Source organism: Pygocentrus nattereri, chromosome 3 (assembly GCF_015220715.1).
Source record: "Pygocentrus nattereri isolate fPygNat1 chromosome 3, fPygNat1.pri, whole genome shotgun sequence".
Taxonomy (NCBI): domain Eukaryota; kingdom Metazoa; phylum Chordata; class Actinopteri; order Characiformes; family Serrasalmidae; genus Pygocentrus; species Pygocentrus nattereri.
This window is the reverse complement of record NC_051213.1, coordinates 31,683,027-31,702,631: the sequence shown is the minus strand read 5'-3', so window position 1 is coordinate 31,702,631 and position 19,605 is coordinate 31,683,027. Positions and strand designations below refer to the sequence as shown.

Here is a 19,605-nt window from a genome sequence, read left to right as displayed (position 1 = left end):
ATCCAAGTCCTATATTTGTGTTTTCAAAGACAATACAGATGCACCATTTAGATAAGTTGTGCTAGGCAGCCAATAATCCCACAAAAAAAAATTCACATATGGATTTTATGGGTGACTTAGTATACTATTTAATATACTATATTTCATATATTTATTTAATAAGTAAATGACCATTTTACAGTGTCCTGATTTAGCTTACATTTACTTTAATATTATGCAGGAAGATCATTTTTAATGTTCGCACAGCGGTATAGTCTGAACAGGCAGATGGCATTTTATTGGACTACTTATGTGAAATGACCATTATATTACAAGGTTGTAAATATGCTACGTTTTTTTGATATCACCAACATGCCACAGCATCCTGCTCTTAACTCACAGCTTTGAACACACAGGTTTTAAACCAGCTGTGTCTTGTGAGAAAACATTGGAGGAGTGCATTTTGTACAGGGTTTTGATGGCACAGAAAGCAGCAGGAAATAGACTGAGTAATATGTGCAAGCTCACATTTTAAATGCATGTAAATGTAGACCATCTGGGTGTCCATGAGGGCCAGTTTGGGAACCACTGGCCTAAAAGAAAAGTGGCAAGTATAAACACGGCAATGCAGATACTAGGTTTCCATTTTCCACCTTTAAAAAAACATTCATACTGCATTATAACATTGTTAGTGATGACTGTATTTTTGTTTAAAATGTTTGTGTCACCTCTACCACCGCAGAGTAAACACCACACATAAAACAAAAAGATGAGAACCAGATTGGGCTTATTTTAGCAGATACCTTATCCATTAAAACATGCATGGATCGGATGTTCCTTAATTTAAGACATCATATAGCTCAAAAGACATTGACATTTTCTGATCCAAAATACATTTTTTGATTAAATGTATTTTACCACTTTAAGCATTTGCTGGAAGCCTCTTATGTGGAAAAAGGGGACTGGCTGTGATACAAATAGGCAAAAAGCACACTAATTATCAAAAAGCTGACCGATTTCTGAGCACTAATCATGATCAAGATTAACCAGCTGCAGAATTCACTAAATCACTACTGAAGAGACACTGAAAACTAGTCCCAGTCACTTGTGACACAGTTGCATCTTCTGTGTTTAATATTCTGTTTTTATGAGCCAGAAGAAAACGAGAGCTCAGACGAAAACTGGTGTTCAAACAAACTGCTTACAACACATGCTCCATAACCCACACATCTCTTCAAGAAAAACCAAGAGGGAAAAAAAAAGAACAGAAAAGCAAGTGACCTTCAGCTTTGTATTCCCATTTTACTACACAAATAAATCCAACACAAAAGACACGTCATATCCATCATATTTAACAAAGTTTGACATACACACATCACATAAAAAATAACTTAACAAAAGCTGTTTGAATGGTCAAAAGAAATGTCAAAGGGAAGTGGGGGAAAAAAGAGTGAAAAGTAAAGAAAAGCACATCCTCTTCTGCGTGTGTTAGAATTGGAAGTTTTCATCAGCCATGTCGATGGCCCAGGCAAACTTGGCCCTCTGAGTCTTGTTGTAGATCTTCTCCACTGGAACGTTGTTTTTCTTACACCTGCTCGAGGAAGATTTTTTTCTGATGAGAACAAACGAAGACCCAAACCTAACAGTCAGCCCCTCTGAGGGAGCAGGCAAAGCATGGAGCAAAGAACAACGGTGAGGAACTGCACTGCCATTATTGCCTTAAAGGGATATTTCACAGATTTTTCAAGATGTCTCTAGGATATTCACAGAGATGGAAATGAATTTAGAGTGGTTTGATGAAAAATAGATAACTTCAGATAATCTTACTGACTTGAGATTTCTTTACAGTGGTGCTTATATGACCAGGGGTTGTGATATCTACAACACAGAAACCGTCTTTTTATTTATCATCCAAAACCACCAGTGAACCTACACATGTCTGTTGAGTGTATTATGTGATATTGAGAATTGAAAAATAATGCCAAGTCTGAAAAAACAAAACAAAACAAGGTCTACGGGCATTATTTTGCCTTACGACACCCTGCAAGCACCCCGTTCACCAGGAATCTATTACTACTAAAAATAAATAAATAAATAAATATTATCCCGAATCATGAAACAAGGCTTCATTTCAATTTCATCAAGTTTCTGGGTGGGAGCTTTTAGAGGCATTAAACCCTTCGCTGTGAGCAATTCTGACTCTACAACACATCTCGCATCAAACCACTGAATGAGTCTGTTTACATCTTAATGTTTCAAATATGTGAACATTTTGGAAAATCAGAGTGGAATTCCCCTTTCAATATACTGAGCACAGCTGAAGTCTGGACCTCAGTCATTGTTTTAGCTGCATGTCTATTACTCCATTTGCAGAAATCGTCTTATATTCACAAACAACAAGGCTAAGTGATGGTGTGTGGTTCAGCGTGACACTGAGCTTACAAAGCTCTTTCAGAGCCCTGACCGCCAACAGTCATCTACAGACAACCTTTTACAGACAATGAGAGTAAACAAAACAATTACAGCTTCAAAACATATGTTCGAGACTATTGGTTTCTGCATCTATGAATTTAAAGAGGAAAGCCTGTCTCCACACCCCCCTTCTTGCTAATTTGGAGCAGATGTGACCACTTTGCTGTTCTTAAATCACAGAGTGCCCCTTCAGGGTCCTTGTGTTGAATGAACCACATTAAGTCCAAGACCTCAGAGAGAATATCTTATGAACTAATTATCTTTTTTTCACCTGCTGCACCTACAACTGCAGTAATTCTGTATGTACACACACACCAATATTTTATATATAAGTTTTTCTTGCTATGGTTGATGGCCAAAAAAAAAAAAAAAAAAAAAAAAAAAAAAAAAAAAGTACCAGCACACAGTACAGACCTCAGGCAGTAGAGTGGAAGTGTGTAATGTGTAAGATGGATGCGGGTGTGTGTTGTGCTGTACCAGGCCACAGAGATGCGGGGGTCGAGGTAGTTGAGCTTGGAAGTGCCCAGAGCGATGACCTTGTTCTCGTTTCGGTCAGTCTCCAGTAGCTGGAGCTTCTTTAGCTGCTCCAACAGCCTCTTCACAGTCTTTTCCATCTTCTGCACCAGTCTGATCAAAGAAGGACGGAAAGAAAGATATATTTTCAGGCATGCTGCAGGAACATTACGCAGATTAGTATTGACGCAGTATTTTTATGCTAAAGAGTTGGTTGGTTCCTTATATTGAAGGTATTTATTCAAGTTAAGTGAGATTCTTTGCAACCGCATATGCGCTCCATTTCTTTCTGATGTTTTACAACATGATCGGCATGCTTACATAAACGCATTTACAAATTCATAGCTGTGACTTTAAATTCACAATGTGTCCATGAAATTACACAAATGGAACTGACACCAAATAAAGTTGATTACTAGTTGTATTTCAAATCAAACCGAATAATCTGCAAGCATGTTTTTGCGTTGGATATATCAGAGGCTGTTTATTGCTCCTCTTCTTTGAACAATCTCTTAGCCCTTGACAAGTTTGAATATTTAATGTTGTTTTTACGAAAAACATGTCGAAAGGCTGTTGCCAGCTCAGACAAAACATTCAACAGACTAACCTTGAATCAGGCCCAAAGAAAATGGTAGTGATTTTAATGCTGATTTCTTACTTCTTAGACACCTCCGATGGCAACTGCTTGTGCTCTTTCTTTGCTTGTTTCAGCTCCTTTTTGGCCTTCTCCACTTCCTCCTGTTTCTTTTTGATCTGCAAAAAAAAAAAAAAAAAAAAAAAAAAAAAAAAAAAAAATCATCTAAGCAACTTCACAAGGTTACAAAAACAGCAGAACACACAGATAGAAGGCAAGGATAGTCTATTACTAGCAAGCTAATGATAATGTACTGCAATAAATTAGATTAATAGCTTATATTAGCCTGCTAGGCAGCAGCAAAAATGATAACCATGATCTGTGAAGCAATTTTGGGCAAGAGAAAGACAATATATACATGGAATATATGAACAAATGTTTGTTAAAATTGAAACAGTCTTCAACAGATTGTTTAGTTTTAGTTAGTATTTTGTACCTATATGATTGTAACATTTCTTTGGCTGTTATTACACCTACTTCGCTCAAGTTTGGGTTTTGGTGGCACTGCCAGTTAGCTTCATTTGGTTTTACACTCCAAATTTTACACATGGTGATCTTTGCTTTGTCAGAAATTTATCAGGAATACAAGTGCTCTACTACTTTGCCTCCATTCGTGTGAAAAACCTTAAATCATAGCGTAAAATCCAGATCTACCAAAAATATAATCTTGATCTAAATGTATAAACCTACCCATGAAAATAGATACACAATTTCTAAATGCATCATACTCAGAGAAATAAAAATAAACCTTACTGGACCTCTATTTCTTTACATTACGCAGACAATTACAACGCTGGCGTGCATTAAGAAAAGCATGCCCTAGTGCTGAAATCTTTTGTTTGGTGTAGACTATTGTAAAAAAGCACCAACAACAGCAAACTGAACAAAGGTTCACTTAAAACTGCGATTTTTTGACAGACAGTGGTTCCATTTTGGTGTGCACTTGGGTTCAGGTGGAGTGCTCACATGCATTAACCAAATCTTAAAAAAACTAACTAAATAAATAAAAATAAAAAAACTAAATAATAATAATAATAATAATAATAATAATAATAATAATAATAATAATATTCAGCTTCTCTGAACAAAACAAGGCAGATGTAAAATCTTTAAACTAAAAACCATCTAAAACTCACTCAGAAAGCCTAAAAATACAGCTGTTAGCAACAGCTTGAAGAATAAAGAAAGATTAAATGACATTATCTGTTAGTTTTCAAAGTGAAAATCAAAGTAAACTAATCCTCTACAGAGAGCACCATGTAAATATGAGTTTTCTGCTCATTTTAGTGCATAGTTTCTATTTATTGGAAAAATACAACTAAATAACCCATTACATTTGCACAGGCTACATGTGGTACCTCAACATTGGCAACTTTAACAGCCAACTGATTGTGGTTGGATCCTGCTACAAAAACGCACGTCAAAACAAGTTCACTAGAGAGCCTATGGTGAGATAGATGGCAGGTCAAGCGAACTGTTCCAGTGCTGCCTCTACTTGTCCTGTTATGTAACAGTTATAACCAAAGTAGTAAGCAAAATTATTATTTTTTTGAAACACTTTTCACATTACTAAGCCTCTATCACACCAGGACTGACCCCTTCAAATCACAGTTACATCACCACATAACACTGAAGAAGTGTTATGACTTAGGATCAGCATTTGTCAGCCCACATTACTGTGTTTCTGCAGAGACACACAGCAAAGACTCCACTTGTAAAGTAGCTCCTCAAAGACAGAATCATGCTGGATTTCTTTCTTTTCCCTAGGTATTTCAACTTTAACGTCTACATTCCAGCTAACTGTTTTAAGCATCTCTTTCAGTTTAATATGGACTTTAAAATGTATCACTTGACAGCTGTCAGTACAGACGTGTGTAGTATGGATTGACTGCAGGATTAATTCTGAACAAGGACTGCGCATCAGATACTGTCTTACCTTCTCCTGCAGCAACTGCATGGATTTCTCAAATGTTTTGGGTGCTGCCCTCTGGTGGTTGCAGAGTATAGCCACAGCTCTGTTTGCACGATTATAGGCCAGGATCTTCTCCGGCAGCGTCATGTCATCTGACATTTATTGACATAAAAGATTAGCGCCAATGAGTTACATAATGTAGAAAATAAAAGGTCAATGCCATACTGCATCACAGGGAATGACCTGTAAACATGACATTTACTAAATTATCTAAAGTACAAAGAAAATGCTAATGACTTCATTGTACACAGTTATGGGGATGGTCTGGTTGTTTCATAATGCATGTCAGTAACAATGCTGGTAATTGATCACTTTGGCTATTTATCCATTCGAGAATTATCTCAAAAAAACCTCCCTCAACTGCACAGAGGATACATGGTTACATTCGTTCTCATTAGGAGACTAAGCTCTTTAAAAAAACAAATAAATTTAAAAACTATAAACCTGGGTATTCCCAACTGCAACACCGTATTCAGCAAAATAATTGCTCAATAACCTGCTAATTAGATGTTGAATATGCTGAACAAGATGTTAGGAGAAAAAAAAAAAAAAAATGCTGTAATGCTGGTGCTCTCAAGGACATACTGAGGAACACAAGTTGTAGAATCAAGACCATTCTTTTTTGAGACTAACTGCACTGAAAAAACAATCCAAACAACTATGTTTTTAGAGCCTCCAGCAACACACAGCTAATCTGTATTATCTCTCTGACCTTGATACTGATCATGAGTACATTCCCCCGGTTCACATCACTGGGATTTTTGAACAGAAAAGACAAAAACTGATCCTAGATTAACACTTCTACTGTGAGATTCCTCCTGACCACAGGCCACGAGACCCATGTGCACTGACCGGTGGTGAGTTGGTTCAGCTGCTCCTGTAGGGTGGTAGAAGCGTTGAAAGTTCGGAAAACTTTTGCCGTCAGTCCTGGCATAGCCTCGTTCAGCTTTTTATTGAGGTAGGTTGTCTACATGGAAATAAAATTATTCAGGATTGTACAACACTGTATTCAGAAAATTTCTCCTCCTCCTCATTTCTCTGTTAGTCTTACTCCAAAATGGATTCAATTCAGTTTTCTCTCCTCATCACTCTACAAAAAGTACTCCATGATGAAAAAGCATAACAAGGACTTGCCATAAAAAACAACCTGCAATATCTTATACAAGCAGTCAGACCCTCTGCTAGCGCACTGAGCTCAGGTGCATCATCCTTAAGATGTTTTTACAACTTTACTCAAGATCACTTGTGGTAAATCGAATTGATTGGATGTGTTTTGGAAGAAGTGTTTGTGTATATGAATTCCCATAGCTGACAGTAGCTTTGAAGATCCCAAACAAACACAGTGGTTTCTAGCATTCTTAAACTGAAGAGGCTCAGACACTTCCTACAGTTGGCAGCCCAAAAAAAACCATCAAACAAACAAAAAAAGGATATTTAATTGGTGAGGTGACCAAGACGTTGAAGGTCACTAACTGAAATGCAGAGGTTTTGGGTGGAAATGGGAGAAGGACAACCATCTCTGCATCACTCTACATTTACTTGTGTAAATGTGAAAACTTTGTAAAATGTGTTTATGCAACAATGGAATATGTATTTTGCAGATAGATGAGAAATAACTAGGAATAAGGAAAAAATTGAAGGGATCTGAATACTGTCTAAATGTACTGCATGTCTAAATAATATGACAAGTATGTGAAAAGGTACTTACAGAAATTCTGTCAAATAAATCATCATCTGGATTCTTGGAATTCATGAAAAGCTTCAAGTTTTTGTAAACCTGAATGCAAATATTATACAGACCTCAGTAACTGGTAATGCACATACATGCAAGATTTCAGGTCCATTGCTACAAAACACTGAGCACATTTACACCACACATTTAGAGTGAGACACTTCACAGCATAAACAAACTTAAGGCATACAAATAAGGGAAGACCAAAGACTAGGCTGCACTCACTTGCTTTTCCACAGGCACTTTATTGTAGTAGCGGATGGAGTCCTTGCCCAGGAAGTCAAACTCTACCACATAGTCCAGGCTGTCCAAGTGGCGGTGCAGGTTGATGTGCTCCACACGCAGAGAACAGCAACCCACTGTGTCTGCCGTGTCATCATCCTTCTCATTACCAGCCCTCAGAGCCAGCTACACACACACACACACACATATATATATACTTTCATTCAAGGATGGACAGACTGTTTAACAAGCACAGCTGCATGGACTATAAACACAATATTGCAGGATGGTCCAGTTCATTCTTAAATGAATACTTCAGTACTTTTTAACCTAACCTCCCTCTGCAGATATCTGTAGAGCGAACATCTACTGTTTATACAGTTTTATTCAACTTTTGAACAAATGTTACAACATTGTAAAATGAAATTTTAGTTACATCTGTCTTTCACCTAAGATTTTCTGTCACACTTAATTGTTGGCTAGTTGTAACATTGTTTGACTAAATTCATGTTAACACGATACCACACACACAAACCAGTCTTTACATTGAGCTTAGTATCTACTAAATATTTCCTTCCCCTAAGTAGCCGTCAGCCAATGGAACCCACATAGAAATCACATGTAGACTTTCTTTTGGTTAACTAAGCTCAACACTAAATGCTAGTTGTTACCAGTTAAAGCATGACAAACGGGAATTCCACCAAGTTTCTAAATAATTCAGTGCCCGAGATGTGAAGTCATCCAAGACATGTAATAACTTTGAGAGAAATTTCAGAGACATTAAATTCATGAGATGTCTGGTGCCCATCAACAACACTTGACAAGATTCTCTAGACTGGAACATTTCACACCAAACCACTCTATATGACAATTTAGATCTTAACCATGTAATTACACACAAATTTTGAAAAATCTGTGAATTTCCCCTTTAAGGAGTTGTGGTGCCACAAAATTTATTAAAAGGATGGCTTGAAACCAACTAGTGTTAACTACGGACTTTAGTCTTCATACACAAACCCAAGTACAAATTTATGCAAAACCTGTGCAACCCAGTGTTCTTGATGCGTGATTATAACTGAACCTGTGAAATCTCCACCTACATCACTATTCTACCCAACTAGTCTCATCTCAGTAAGCAAATTATACAGATATACAGCTTAATTTACAAATATCTTCGACTCATGTTGCATAAATTGCCCAGTGGCTTGTAGAGTTTCAAGGCAAAGGGCTTTTTGATCCACTGAATTTTCTGTTCTTTTCTAAAATAAGGGTAAAACTCCCAAATCATTGTCCATGGAGATATGGTTAGGATATAAAATATTGTAGCATCTCTTTAAATTAGTCTGGTCTCAGTAATGGAATAATACAATGCTCACTGATGAGATCATCTACCTTGTCAATGAAATACAAAGCCACTCCATACTGACGCTGTTTCATCTCACAAGAGGTCCAGGCGCTCTGGTACTCACTCCGGATGGAGTCCACACTCAGTTTCAGCTTACGGGCAGTTTCATACTTTTGCCAGTCCTTCTCTCCCTGCACAGCATCAAAAAAGAAACACAAGACTGAGCTCAGAACTATTACAGCGGTAGCAAATGCTTATTTATTTATTTTTTTAAAAATTAATACCTTGAAGCATATGCCACAAAACAAACTCAACTAATGTTACAGCAATGCTATTTCAAATATTTGATATTTAACATATTTCCCTATTTTGCAGGACAGTAGTTTTATATAACCCATGTCATGGTTGGCTGACTGTGATGAGTGAACAAGCTATTGATGGGCTTCAAAGTTGTTGTGTTTAAAACTGAGCATGGAAATAACATTATGCAGACTCTGCATTGAAATTAGAATGACTGTGGGGATTGTGAAGTGCGATTATAAATTAAAAAAAACAAAAAAACAAAAAAAAAAAACTACAAAACACCTGAATGAGACTGTAAGAAAACCAAACAGTACTACCAGACAAGAACAGTATTTACAGGGAATGGACGCAACTCTTTACCTTAAGTTTTGAGCTGGGGTTGAGCATGATGTACTTGATGTGCCCGTGAATGTTCTCCACCCAGGAAGCCAGCCAAGTGACTGTGTTATCATGCTGCACTTTCTTCCAGCGGTGGCCTGGAGGAGGCTCCGGAATCTTTACATCTCTAATGAAGATTGAGCGTGTTGACAACAACAGCAACAACTTTCTAATAACCTTCAGGCAAAGTACTTGGTGGCAATGCTTCCTTTCCTCTTGGACAGTGGTCTCAAACTAAAATATTCAAATTACCCAGGGACAACTACTCAGGCGCTCTTCTCCAAAGCCACAGAAGAGATTTGAAGGGACAAACAGACTGTCATAACTGTCACACAATTATTTGAGCTGACTGCAATTATTTTACACATTTGTTAGCTTTCAACCATATGTTTACAACAAACAGGATGCAAATGGTCTTCATCAGTACCACTAATACACCAATGTCTCAGGCATCAAGCATCATATTCATAACCATTCTGAGCAATAATTTGTTATAATAATTCTAAACAATAAGTATAATCAGTTTAATTATGCTGAAATTTAGAAAAATCTCTGGAATTCATAGTTTATGATAAATGCCATCTGAATGGCTATGAAACTCACTATTAAGCAGCCTTAATTGCTGCATCACATCCTTGTTGTTTGCTGCTGCATAGACAGACACCTTTGAATTTAATGTAATGTCAGAAGTCTTGCCCTGCTATACTGGCACAGCAGTGGTGTTTCTGCCTGGATGGGGAGTTGAACCATGGCCTTACTCGCGTTTTGTGGCCTTATAGACTGTACTCTCTGGCCACTGCATATTAAAAAGGTAGCTAGAGCAGGCCACTCTAGACATTGTCTTCTTAACCATGTCCATCTTTTTTGAGCATTTACTTACTTGCTGCAGTTAATGATCACATCCTCTGGCTGGACACGTTTTTTCAGTTTGCCCATTTTAGGATGTTCCCCTCGCCCTCTAAACAGCCCTGGAGGCTCCACACGGAAGTTGCCAATTTTCTCCCTATGCCCATCCAGCAGACAGTATCCATATTCTTCAGTAAGTTTATTGGCTTCCTCCTTTAAAACCTGGAAACAGATTGATGAATCATCATAAACATACACAAACTTGCATAACAATGCTGTAGCTCTCTCTCCATTCTGTGACAACATGAGCACACACCTGTTTTTCTTCTTTAGTCATGTTCCTTTTTTCCTCAGTTTTTTCCACAAAGTATTTGTGGATGTTGCTGAAATCACACTGTGATAGATCACTGATCAACTGCCTTTCAGTTTCTGTCATTACCTAAAACAAGTGAACATTCGATACTGTATCAATAGGAAGAAGAGGTGAGAGCAGAGCACTGAAAACTTTTCTGCCAGTCATAAAACCTTACCTCCTTCCAATCAGTGAAGAAATTATTCTGAAAAACCTCCTTGGTGGTGAACTCGTGGTCCAACATCTTGGCATAGAAAGTTGCTACTTCCTCAGTTGCCGGCCTTAGTATTACCGGTGTTCCTGCAACAAAAGAAATCAGCGCAGACAGATCTAAAGAATAAAAAGGTGTTTTATGCAATAATTTACATACTCACCATTGTATAAAAATGACACACTGCTAGGCAAAGGTTCATATTCTGGTGGAAAAAGCGGTCCTTTATGCTCAAGACTTCTCCACTTCTGACCGTTCTCTGCATGCTTTCCTTCCTCCCACCTGCACAACAGTTAAGAATAATTTGTCATGTCAAAAAAAGCTTTGAAAAAAGAGAGCAATGTACAGTGTTGCACAGTGGAAAAAGCTAACCTGAAGCAACCAGAGCATTTTAATCTGCATTAAAATGGGTTTATTACAAATAAGATTTGCCTTTGTGAACTCCAGGACAAATGGAATGAGAGACATCTTTACCATTTATTTATGTAGAAATTTTGAAAAACTGTGTGCAATTCCTCTCTAACATCCGGTCATTTTGTCTTCGGGGGGGGGGGGCGGCATGAGTCCCCAAAGGAAATCTCAAAAGTCCTGAAACCTGCTGCACCATGTAGAGGACATCCTGGCCTTTCCAGTGATGCATCATTTGTTGGGTTGTCATTTGCAAGAGGAGTTCTGCCTTTTTAATATGGCTACCATCTCAGGAACCACATTTTATGAGCGCAAGAGACGTATGCAGTTGAAAAATAAGCTTTAGAAGCATCATAAATGCATATAGTTGATGTTTTAGGTAGAAAAATGTTATAGCTTTTTCAGAGCAATTATTTACTGATATGCATAAAAGTTTAACCACCTAACAATATACGTGATGTCCTCTGCGGACAACACTGGAACTTACTAAATCTGTTTTTACATGAAATTAATGGTAACACAATGGACAGGAAATTGACTGAGACAGAATAAATTAAAGAATGATCACACACCTCCTGATCCAGGTAGTGTTAAAAGCAACATCATGTAAGCTTAGCAGTTAAACACATTACTGTATCTTGCATCCTTTTTGGTCCAATTTTTTTTGTACCGCCAATATTTTAACTTTTACTCTTAATGCTAGATGAACAACTAGAATAAGTGTGTGCAGGCATTTAAGCTCAGGATTTGAACTTTAATCTCCTACTTTAAAAAAAAAAAACCTCCTTTTACACAGTTGCACATTTAAAATTGAAACGTTAAAAATGAATGAATTCTCATCCCTCTGCATTTGCACTCAAGATTCATCCCTGCATGGAGCGGTTTGCTGCTGAATAACACCAACCGAAGCTGTACTGACTGGGTGCCCTGGAATTACTCTGAGAAGTACATTGATGATGAGGACTTTGAAGACTGATGAAAAGGTTGTTGCTGATGTTGCAGCAGCAGGGTTTTGGTCTGATGCATTACAGGAAACATCTGGAAAAACTACACAGTTCCCATTGTCTCAAAAAAGCCCAGAACATTATAAAGGACACCTACCATCCCGGTCATTACCTGTGTGAACTGTTGCCTTCAGGCAGACAGTACAGATCAATTAATTCAAGGACAAAAAGACTTTGTTTTTATCCAACCGCAATAACAACCCTCAATGCTGCAAATAAATAAATAAATACATTTTTAAAATATGGATCGATGCAATGACAAAGTATGCATGTCTGTAGATGTAAATCCATACTGGTGTTTTTCTTCCTTGCAATGAGTGTGTATGACTGAGTTTAGGTATGCTGCAGTGCCGTTTCTATTTTTCTTTTTTAACCTAAATTATTTCAGAGACTCTTGAGTGATGAGTGACAGCGGAGAGGAGTCCGGACCCCGACTGCCCCTCTATCAGCGACAACAGGAGTCCGGACGCCGACTGCCCCTCCATCAGCAACAAGAGCGGAGAGGAGTCCGGACCCCGACTGCCCCTCTATCAGCGACAAAAGGAGTCCGGACACCGACTGCCCCTCTATCAGCGACAACAGGAGTCCGGACACCGACTGCCCCTCTATCAGCGACAACAGGAGTCCGGACACCGACTGCCCCTCTATCAGCGACAACAGGAGTCCGGACACCGACTGCCCCTCTATCAGCGACAACAGGAGTCCGGACACCGACTGCCCCTCCATCAGCAACAAGAGCGGAGAGGAGTCCGGACCCCGACTGCCCCTCTATCAGCGACAAAAGGAGTCCGGACGCCGACTGCCCCTCTATCAGCGACAACAGCGGAGAGGAGTCCGGACGCCGACTGCCCCTCTATCAGCGACAACAGGAGTCCGGACACCGACTGCCCCTCTATCAGCGACAAAAGGAGTCCGGACGCCGACTGCCCCTCTATCAGCGACAACAGCGGAGAGGAGTCCGGACGCCGACTGCCCCTCTATCAGCGACAACAGGAGTCCGGACACCGACTGCCCCTCTATCAGCGACAAAAGGAGTCCGGACGCCGACTGCCCCTCTATCAGCGACAACAGGAGTCCGGACACCGACTGCCCCTCTATCAGCGACAACAGGAGTCCGGACACCGACTGCCCCTCTATCAGCGACAACAGCGGAGAGGAGTCCGGACGCCGACTGCCCCTCTATCAGCGACAACAGGAGTCCGGACACCGACTGCCCCTCTATCAGCGACAAAAGGAGTCCGGACGCCGACTGCCCCTCTATCAGCGACAACAGCGGAGAGGAGTCCGGACGCCGACTGCCCCTCTATCAGCGACAACAGGAGTCCGGACACCGACTGCCCCTCTATCAGCGACAAAAGGAGTCCGGACGCCGACTGCCCCTCTATCAGCGACAACAGCGGAGAGGAGTCCGGACGCCGACTGCCCCTCTATCAGCGACAACAGGAGTCCGGACACCGACTGCCCCTCTATCAGCGACAAAAGGAGTCCGGACGCCGACTGCCCCTCTATCAGCGACAACAGCGGAGAGGAGTCCGGACACTGACTGACCTCGGGCTGAGCAGGGCTGCCAGAGCGTATCGTCTGAGCGAGTGAAACACACTCGCTCTACTGTTACGGCTGTCTGAATAAGGGATAAAGCGGGTAAAAACATCGCGAGATCTTTTCATTCCAGAAGTGCAGCGACACGTGCAGCGAAGAGCGTCTCCACTCGGAGCCCTCCGCTGACAGCACTGTGCTACCGCGGACACGGTCCCCCGGCAACAGACGGAGCAGTTGATTCCGCGCAATAGGACGAAAGTTTAAATGAATGCAAGATAGAGACTCAAACATGAGGGGAACTCGGTCTTCACCATTTAATTTCGAAAATTCAACAAACATAAAAAAGGTACAAACTCATCCAGAGAAGTCTGATTTGCTCGTGATCGGAACCAGAAGCTCCCTCACAGAATAGATCACACTCAATCAGTGTAATCACAAACTACTTTACCGTCATCAGCACTACATATAAAACGCAGGACACGTGCAGGACGCGTGCAGGTAACCTGGAGATTAAATAAAATGACTTTGTGGTGCAGACATAATGACTCTTGGTTCCTGTCACCACCACTAAATAAAGTCTCTTTGCAACCAACCATTTCACATCCAGCTGCTCTGAACGACCTTCACTCAATAATGCAGAACAAAAAAACACACCTAGAATAAAAGACTCTCAAATCTGTCCACAGTAGAAAGACCACAGCAGTTACTGACCTTTCTGGCCTCCACCTTTCTGAATACGCCTAGAGATCCTGTCCACATGCAAAAGCCATGGTTTCTTTGAAACAACCACATGCTTACCACTTCCATTTATCGGCCTCTTCCTCTGCTTGCTTTGCCTTTTTTTCACTCTCTTCTTTCTTGTCCTCGTACTCATCCTCTTCCTTCTTGACTTTATTTTTCTTTGCTTCATCGTGTTCTAGGCTGTTAGATTTCCTTTTCTTCTCCTGACCTCGTTTTTTCTCCTTTGTGGTCCTGGCCGTGGGCTCCTTCTCTGCAGCCTTTCCAGGACTGTGTTTTTCTTTTGTCATTTCGGCATCACTCTTGACCTGTCCGCAGCCAGAGATCAGATCAAAGTTTGGCAGCTCATCTTTTTCCTCTTTGATTGCGGTCTCAGACATGGGGCTATTTTCAGACCTTTTCACTTTTGCCTGTTCATAATCCAAAGGAAATCAATAACTATCACTTTCAATGCCTTACCATGAAATATATGGATTTTAAAAGGCTTACACTGGTTTTATGCCTCTTGTCACCAGTTGAACTTTTACTGGTTTTACTGCTCCGGTTATTTTTTTCTCTGTAGAGAAAAAGACGAGTTTTAGTCATAAACACTGGGCTTTCAACTTTGCACCATTATGGTTGAAAAATCTTTACTGAATTATGGATGAAAAATTGACAAATATGCTAAATTAATGTGGGGAGAACCCGAGCCCACAACCTGAAGAGTTTTTTTTACACTTTATTTGGACATGGATACATTCCTAATTTCAACCTGTGGACTACAGTGACAACACAGAAGAACAGACTCATGCATTCAGTAACAATAAAAAAAAAAAAAAAAAAAAAAAAAAAAAAAAAAGTAAAGAAAAATGTAAGTAGCAACTCTACTCTCTGCAGACTTCTGAGCATAATTCTTTCCGAGTTAGGCTGGGTAAAATACTCTCAGCCACCAACCTTCCTGGAGATCCACCTTTCAGCAGGTTTCATATTCAACATTAATCTAGCACAACTCATTCGCATTATCAAGGACTTTTGAAGGCAATAGAGCTTTCAGATGGGTCAGATGGGGTTAATTAAAGTTGGAGCTGAAGTGACCAGGAATGTAGATCACCAATAGCAGTGTTGACCACTGATGAGCCTGATGTAGGAGCCAAATTTTCATGATGAATAGAGCAATAGAAATGATAGAAATAGAAACACAGAAAAAACATTGGCTTAAGTTTTTGCCTTCTGTTGTAAAGTTACCATGATACTTATTATACTTCACGCTCTATCGGCCCAAAAGTATACTAATGAATGAATTCAGTTATGTTAAGGTGCACTCACTGCTGACAAGTGGTCAACTGTGCAAACACAGCTTGCATAATCTCCATAGAAAGGCACTGCTAATAGAACTGGGCATTCTGGAGCAACAGTACAGGAACCATACCCAACGCCAAACGTCAACTAGAGGGCCTCTCTGCATTGGCCTGTAAAGCAGTGGAACTGTGTTCTCTGAAGTAATAGAGCTCCATCCACCAGCTTTGGGATCAGCTGGAGTTTGTAATCTAGAACTGATCACCTAACATACATTTTCAGTGTTCATCTGAACCCACTGACCGTACTGAAACAGGGATTTTAGATCAACACTGGCAAAAACACAATATCCACCACAACCATGATTTTTTTTTTTACGTTCACATTTATTTTACCTGCTCGTTTGGAGCTCATCTCCTTTATCTCTCTTTTTTTCTTTCTTATGACTGTGACCATCATTGTTGTGTTTACTTTTCCTCTAGAAATTAAACAAAAGAACGAACAACTGTCTTATTAAATTAGTCAAAGTTAAGCCAAATGAGAAATTCAAGAAGAAAGAGCAGAAGAGCACCTTGTGTTTGCTGGTTTCCTCTGGTGTCTCTTTTTTAACTCTAAACAACAACAACAACAACAACAACAACAACAACAACAACTCACCAACACTCTTTATAAGCAAAAATATATAACCAAAACTTTCATGTAAATGTTACAGTGCTTCTAATAGTGCATACTCTCCATTTCCTGATTCCTCATGCCATGGAGTCATCGCTGCCAAGTTGTTGTTTCCATCCAGTGACATCAGACTGATAGAAAATCAAATCATGTTATACAGTTAGATACTGAAGCACTCCATTAGGTAGCATCTAAACAAACAGCAAATGAACAACTTGCCTCTTTTCAATGCCTTCTTTGGTATCCTAAAACACAAGCATATGACATCAAACACATTTCACACAAGATACTTTACACCATCAAAGACAAATTACTAAAATATATATTCCCATATTAGCCTGCATTCACAAAGCTTCTTAGGAATGGCACGCTGATCTAGGGTCAGATTTCTCTCTTACTTCCTATGATTTACTGACCAAAAGAGATTCTAGATCAGCTCTTCTGCTCTGAGAAGGTTTGTGAATATGGGTCATTGTCAGCAGTGAAAGTTAAAGTAACTCTGCCAGCATATCAGAAACAGAGTTCATACCACATCCATGCTATCAGCATCAGATGCACTGTTGGCAGAATCAGCCTTCACCTTTCCAGAGCTATAACGGAAAATGAGCATCACAATATGACGACTACAGTAAAGATTATCAGGACAAAACAAATCTTGAAAAACAACACACCTTGAGATCCTGGACTCCTGCAGGACATTCCCTAGAGATCCTGAGCCGCAGTGCTTTGAAATAGAAATTCACAAATACCGTCTTCGTGCACACCTCATATAAACCCAGTATCGCCTTTTCATTGCCACCATGATTAAAACGTGAAACTTTTTAGATCATTTATGAACACAATTATATGTGCAACTTACGTTTGCAGATGATCTGTGGTGCTTTCCATTCAATTTTGAATGTCTCTCCTTAACAGTCTCCTCAGACGGCGAATTGGACTTCTTTCTATGTCTGGCATATTAAAATGAATCCATCAAAATGTGCATCACTGGATGTTCAGACTACCCTGTCACACACTGCAAACAGTGTGGAAAATAACCAGTTGGAAATTTTCCTCCTGCCTGTGTTCATGCTTCTCTTGGTGGTGGGCTGATTTTCTCTTGCCCTTTTCATCTTTTTCCTCCTTCTTCACCTTCATCCCTCACTTTTCACTGAGAAAACCCAACGGAAGCTATATGATCTCCACCTGGCAAAGGAGATAGAAAACAGCACAGACCTACTTTACCCCTCATACACACCGAAGGTAGAGTGATAACAGGTGATGTTAAAGTAAAAATGTGTGTAATTTGCATTTTTATCTTTGTTCCTTTTAATTAATTTAGTTAATTAGCTACCATATATTTCTTACCTTTCATTTGATTATATATTGTTTGTTCAATGTATTATCAGTTTTGGATGGTTCTCGTAGTCTCTTCACTGTAATCTGTTTGATTACGAGGCGGAACTGAACGGCAACACTTTGCTGGTTTTAGGCTCAATTGTGCACTTCGACTGTTGAGCTCGGCTCAGCTCAGCTCAGCTCCACTGCTGAGTCTGTTTAAGTCTGAACGTTATAACCGAGAAGCTGTTTGGTCGTCAGATAATTTTACAATGAACAAAAGCGAGAACGGTGATGCGGTGCGGTGCGGTACTGTGGTGTGTTGTGTGGTGCGAACGAAAGACGAACAAAAAGCGAGATATAAACACTTCACCTCACCGAGCCTGAGACCTCCTTTATAGTTCAAGACGACGATGTTTCTCCTCAGGTTTAGCTTGGTCCAGGCGACCGAGAAGAACATGTACAGAAGCCAAACACGCACAGCCACTGAAGATGTTTCAGTGACGGTCTCTCCTCTCCTCTCCTCTCACACCTGAAAGAGTTCAAGTCCTCAAGCCAACCAACAGCGCATGCGCAGTAGACACAACACCGTCAGACTCAAAACTCGATAAAAACGGCGCGCCGACTCTTTATATCAGCCCGTCAGCTGAGAGGAAGGGCTGACCCCCCTGACAGCCAGTGTCGCTCTGAATTCGCCTCTCAGTGTGAATTTCTAACAGAATGCAGTGCATGGGTTAAGAGACTGAGTTGATTTTGTACCAAAGGATTTAAAATAAAATTCGATCGAAAAGCATTAAAATGCATTAAAAACCTGTAAACACAGCTGAGAAGTCGTCAGTCAACTTTACAAAAGCTATCTTTTATCTTTATTTTCTATTGGTGTGCTACATCAAAGCGGGAAACGCGGCTCTGAACTGCGACACGCCGGTTATGAGTCCGGTCGTGTTGGACTGGTGTCCATGGTGTGCGAGATGGGCGTGGCTACGACTCAGAGGACCGGTCACTCTAAAACAACTGCAACTCAGCGCCTTCTTCAGACTGACTCCAGACCTGAAGGGTCAAAACTCAGAACAAAGAAATGAAGACTGCAAAATCAAATGAAAAAACGCCAAACCAAACCCACAAACAGAAAAAGGACAGAACGGAAAAAAGCCAGTGAGAACGAGTAACAAACGCTCTTCTGATGCGCCTCAATTCAAACCACTTAAAATGGTCTCAATATTGTGCTTGCGGATTTTATTATTTATATAAACTATAAAAAAAACTATATTTTTATATAAAATATAAAAATATTAAGACACTCTAAAAATGAAAGTGGTCAGCTCCCAGTACAGATCAGAGCCTGGTTTCCAAAAGCACCTTGGTGTTCAGATCGCCTTAACTGGTAGAGAGAGTATTCAGAGTGATGCTCGCTCTCTCATTTAAGAATCATCTTAGTGCTAAGACACTTCTGGGAAATCCAGCCCAGCTCACATGCAGTTCACAATTATGTTTCTGACGCGTGAAAGTTCATGCTCTGACGCTCCTCTAATGTTAATAAGGAATGACTGCTGAGCAAAGACAAACAAGTCCACAAAGCAGAACAACAGTCTTCAGGAACCCCCCCAATCAGAGAATTTGGCTTCACTGTTTAAAAACCATCTGTAACCAAGGATTCAGTTTCGCATACAGCAAGCGGCCAAATAAACTGGCC

General features: G+C 40.1%; 1 protein-coding gene across 3 annotated transcripts; it reads right to left on the bottom strand.

Moving 5' to 3' along the window:
• Window positions 1–1,080: 1,080 nt before the first annotated feature.
• top1mt (DNA topoisomerase I mitochondrial) lies at window positions 1,081–18,496 on the bottom strand. Of its 3 annotated transcripts, XM_017706849.2 has the most exons (24): window positions 18,291–18,494; window positions 17,656–17,780; window positions 17,455–17,545; window positions 17,267–17,319; window positions 17,125–17,185; window positions 16,815–16,840; window positions 16,655–16,726; window positions 16,495–16,534; window positions 16,319–16,401; window positions 15,138–15,204; window positions 14,709–15,058; window positions 11,123–11,241; window positions 10,927–11,048; window positions 10,713–10,835; window positions 10,431–10,618; window positions 9,533–9,677; window positions 8,917–9,060; window positions 7,528–7,710; window positions 7,279–7,347; window positions 6,423–6,537; window positions 5,535–5,662; window positions 3,623–3,717; window positions 2,929–3,078; window positions 1,081–1,570 (listed from the first exon to the last, which is right to left on the bottom strand). In XM_017706849.2, exons 2-24 carry the CDS (start codon window positions 17,730–17,732, stop codon window positions 1,468–1,470), a joined length of 2,604 nt encoding a protein of 867 aa, XP_017562338.1. In that variant the 5' UTR covers window positions 17,733–17,780; window positions 18,291–18,494; the 3' UTR covers window positions 1,081–1,467. The 3 variants fall into 3 exon arrangements, with proteins under 3 accessions (XP_017562338.1, XP_037392117.1, XP_017562339.1); XM_017706850.2 differs by lacking the exon at window positions 1,081–1,570 and having other exon boundaries at window positions 2,949–3,078; window positions 3,572–3,717; window positions 18,291–18,496; XM_037536220.1 differs by lacking the exons at window positions 14,709–15,058; window positions 15,138–15,204; window positions 16,319–16,401; ... (6 more) ...; window positions 17,656–17,780; window positions 18,291–18,494 and adding an exon at window positions 13,920–14,100.
• Window positions 18,497–19,605: the final 1,109 nt, after the last annotated feature.

What these genes read in the sequence shown, in the direction of transcription:
- top1mt (XM_017706849.2), bottom strand. Translation starts at nt 17,732, where the DNA reads ATGAAGGTGAAGAAGGAGGAAAAAGATGAAAAGGGCAAGAGAAAATCA. An exon ending in AAGTGCCTGTGGAAAAGCAA is followed by an intron (nt 7,348 to 7,527) that starts GTGAGTGCAGCC and finishes ATTTGCATTCAG; the next exon opens with GTTTACAAAAACTTGAAGCT. An exon ending in ATTTATTTGACAGAATTTCT is followed by an intron (nt 6,538 to 7,278) that starts GTAAGTACCTTT and finishes ATTTCCATGTAG; the next exon opens with ACAACCTACCTCAATAAAAA.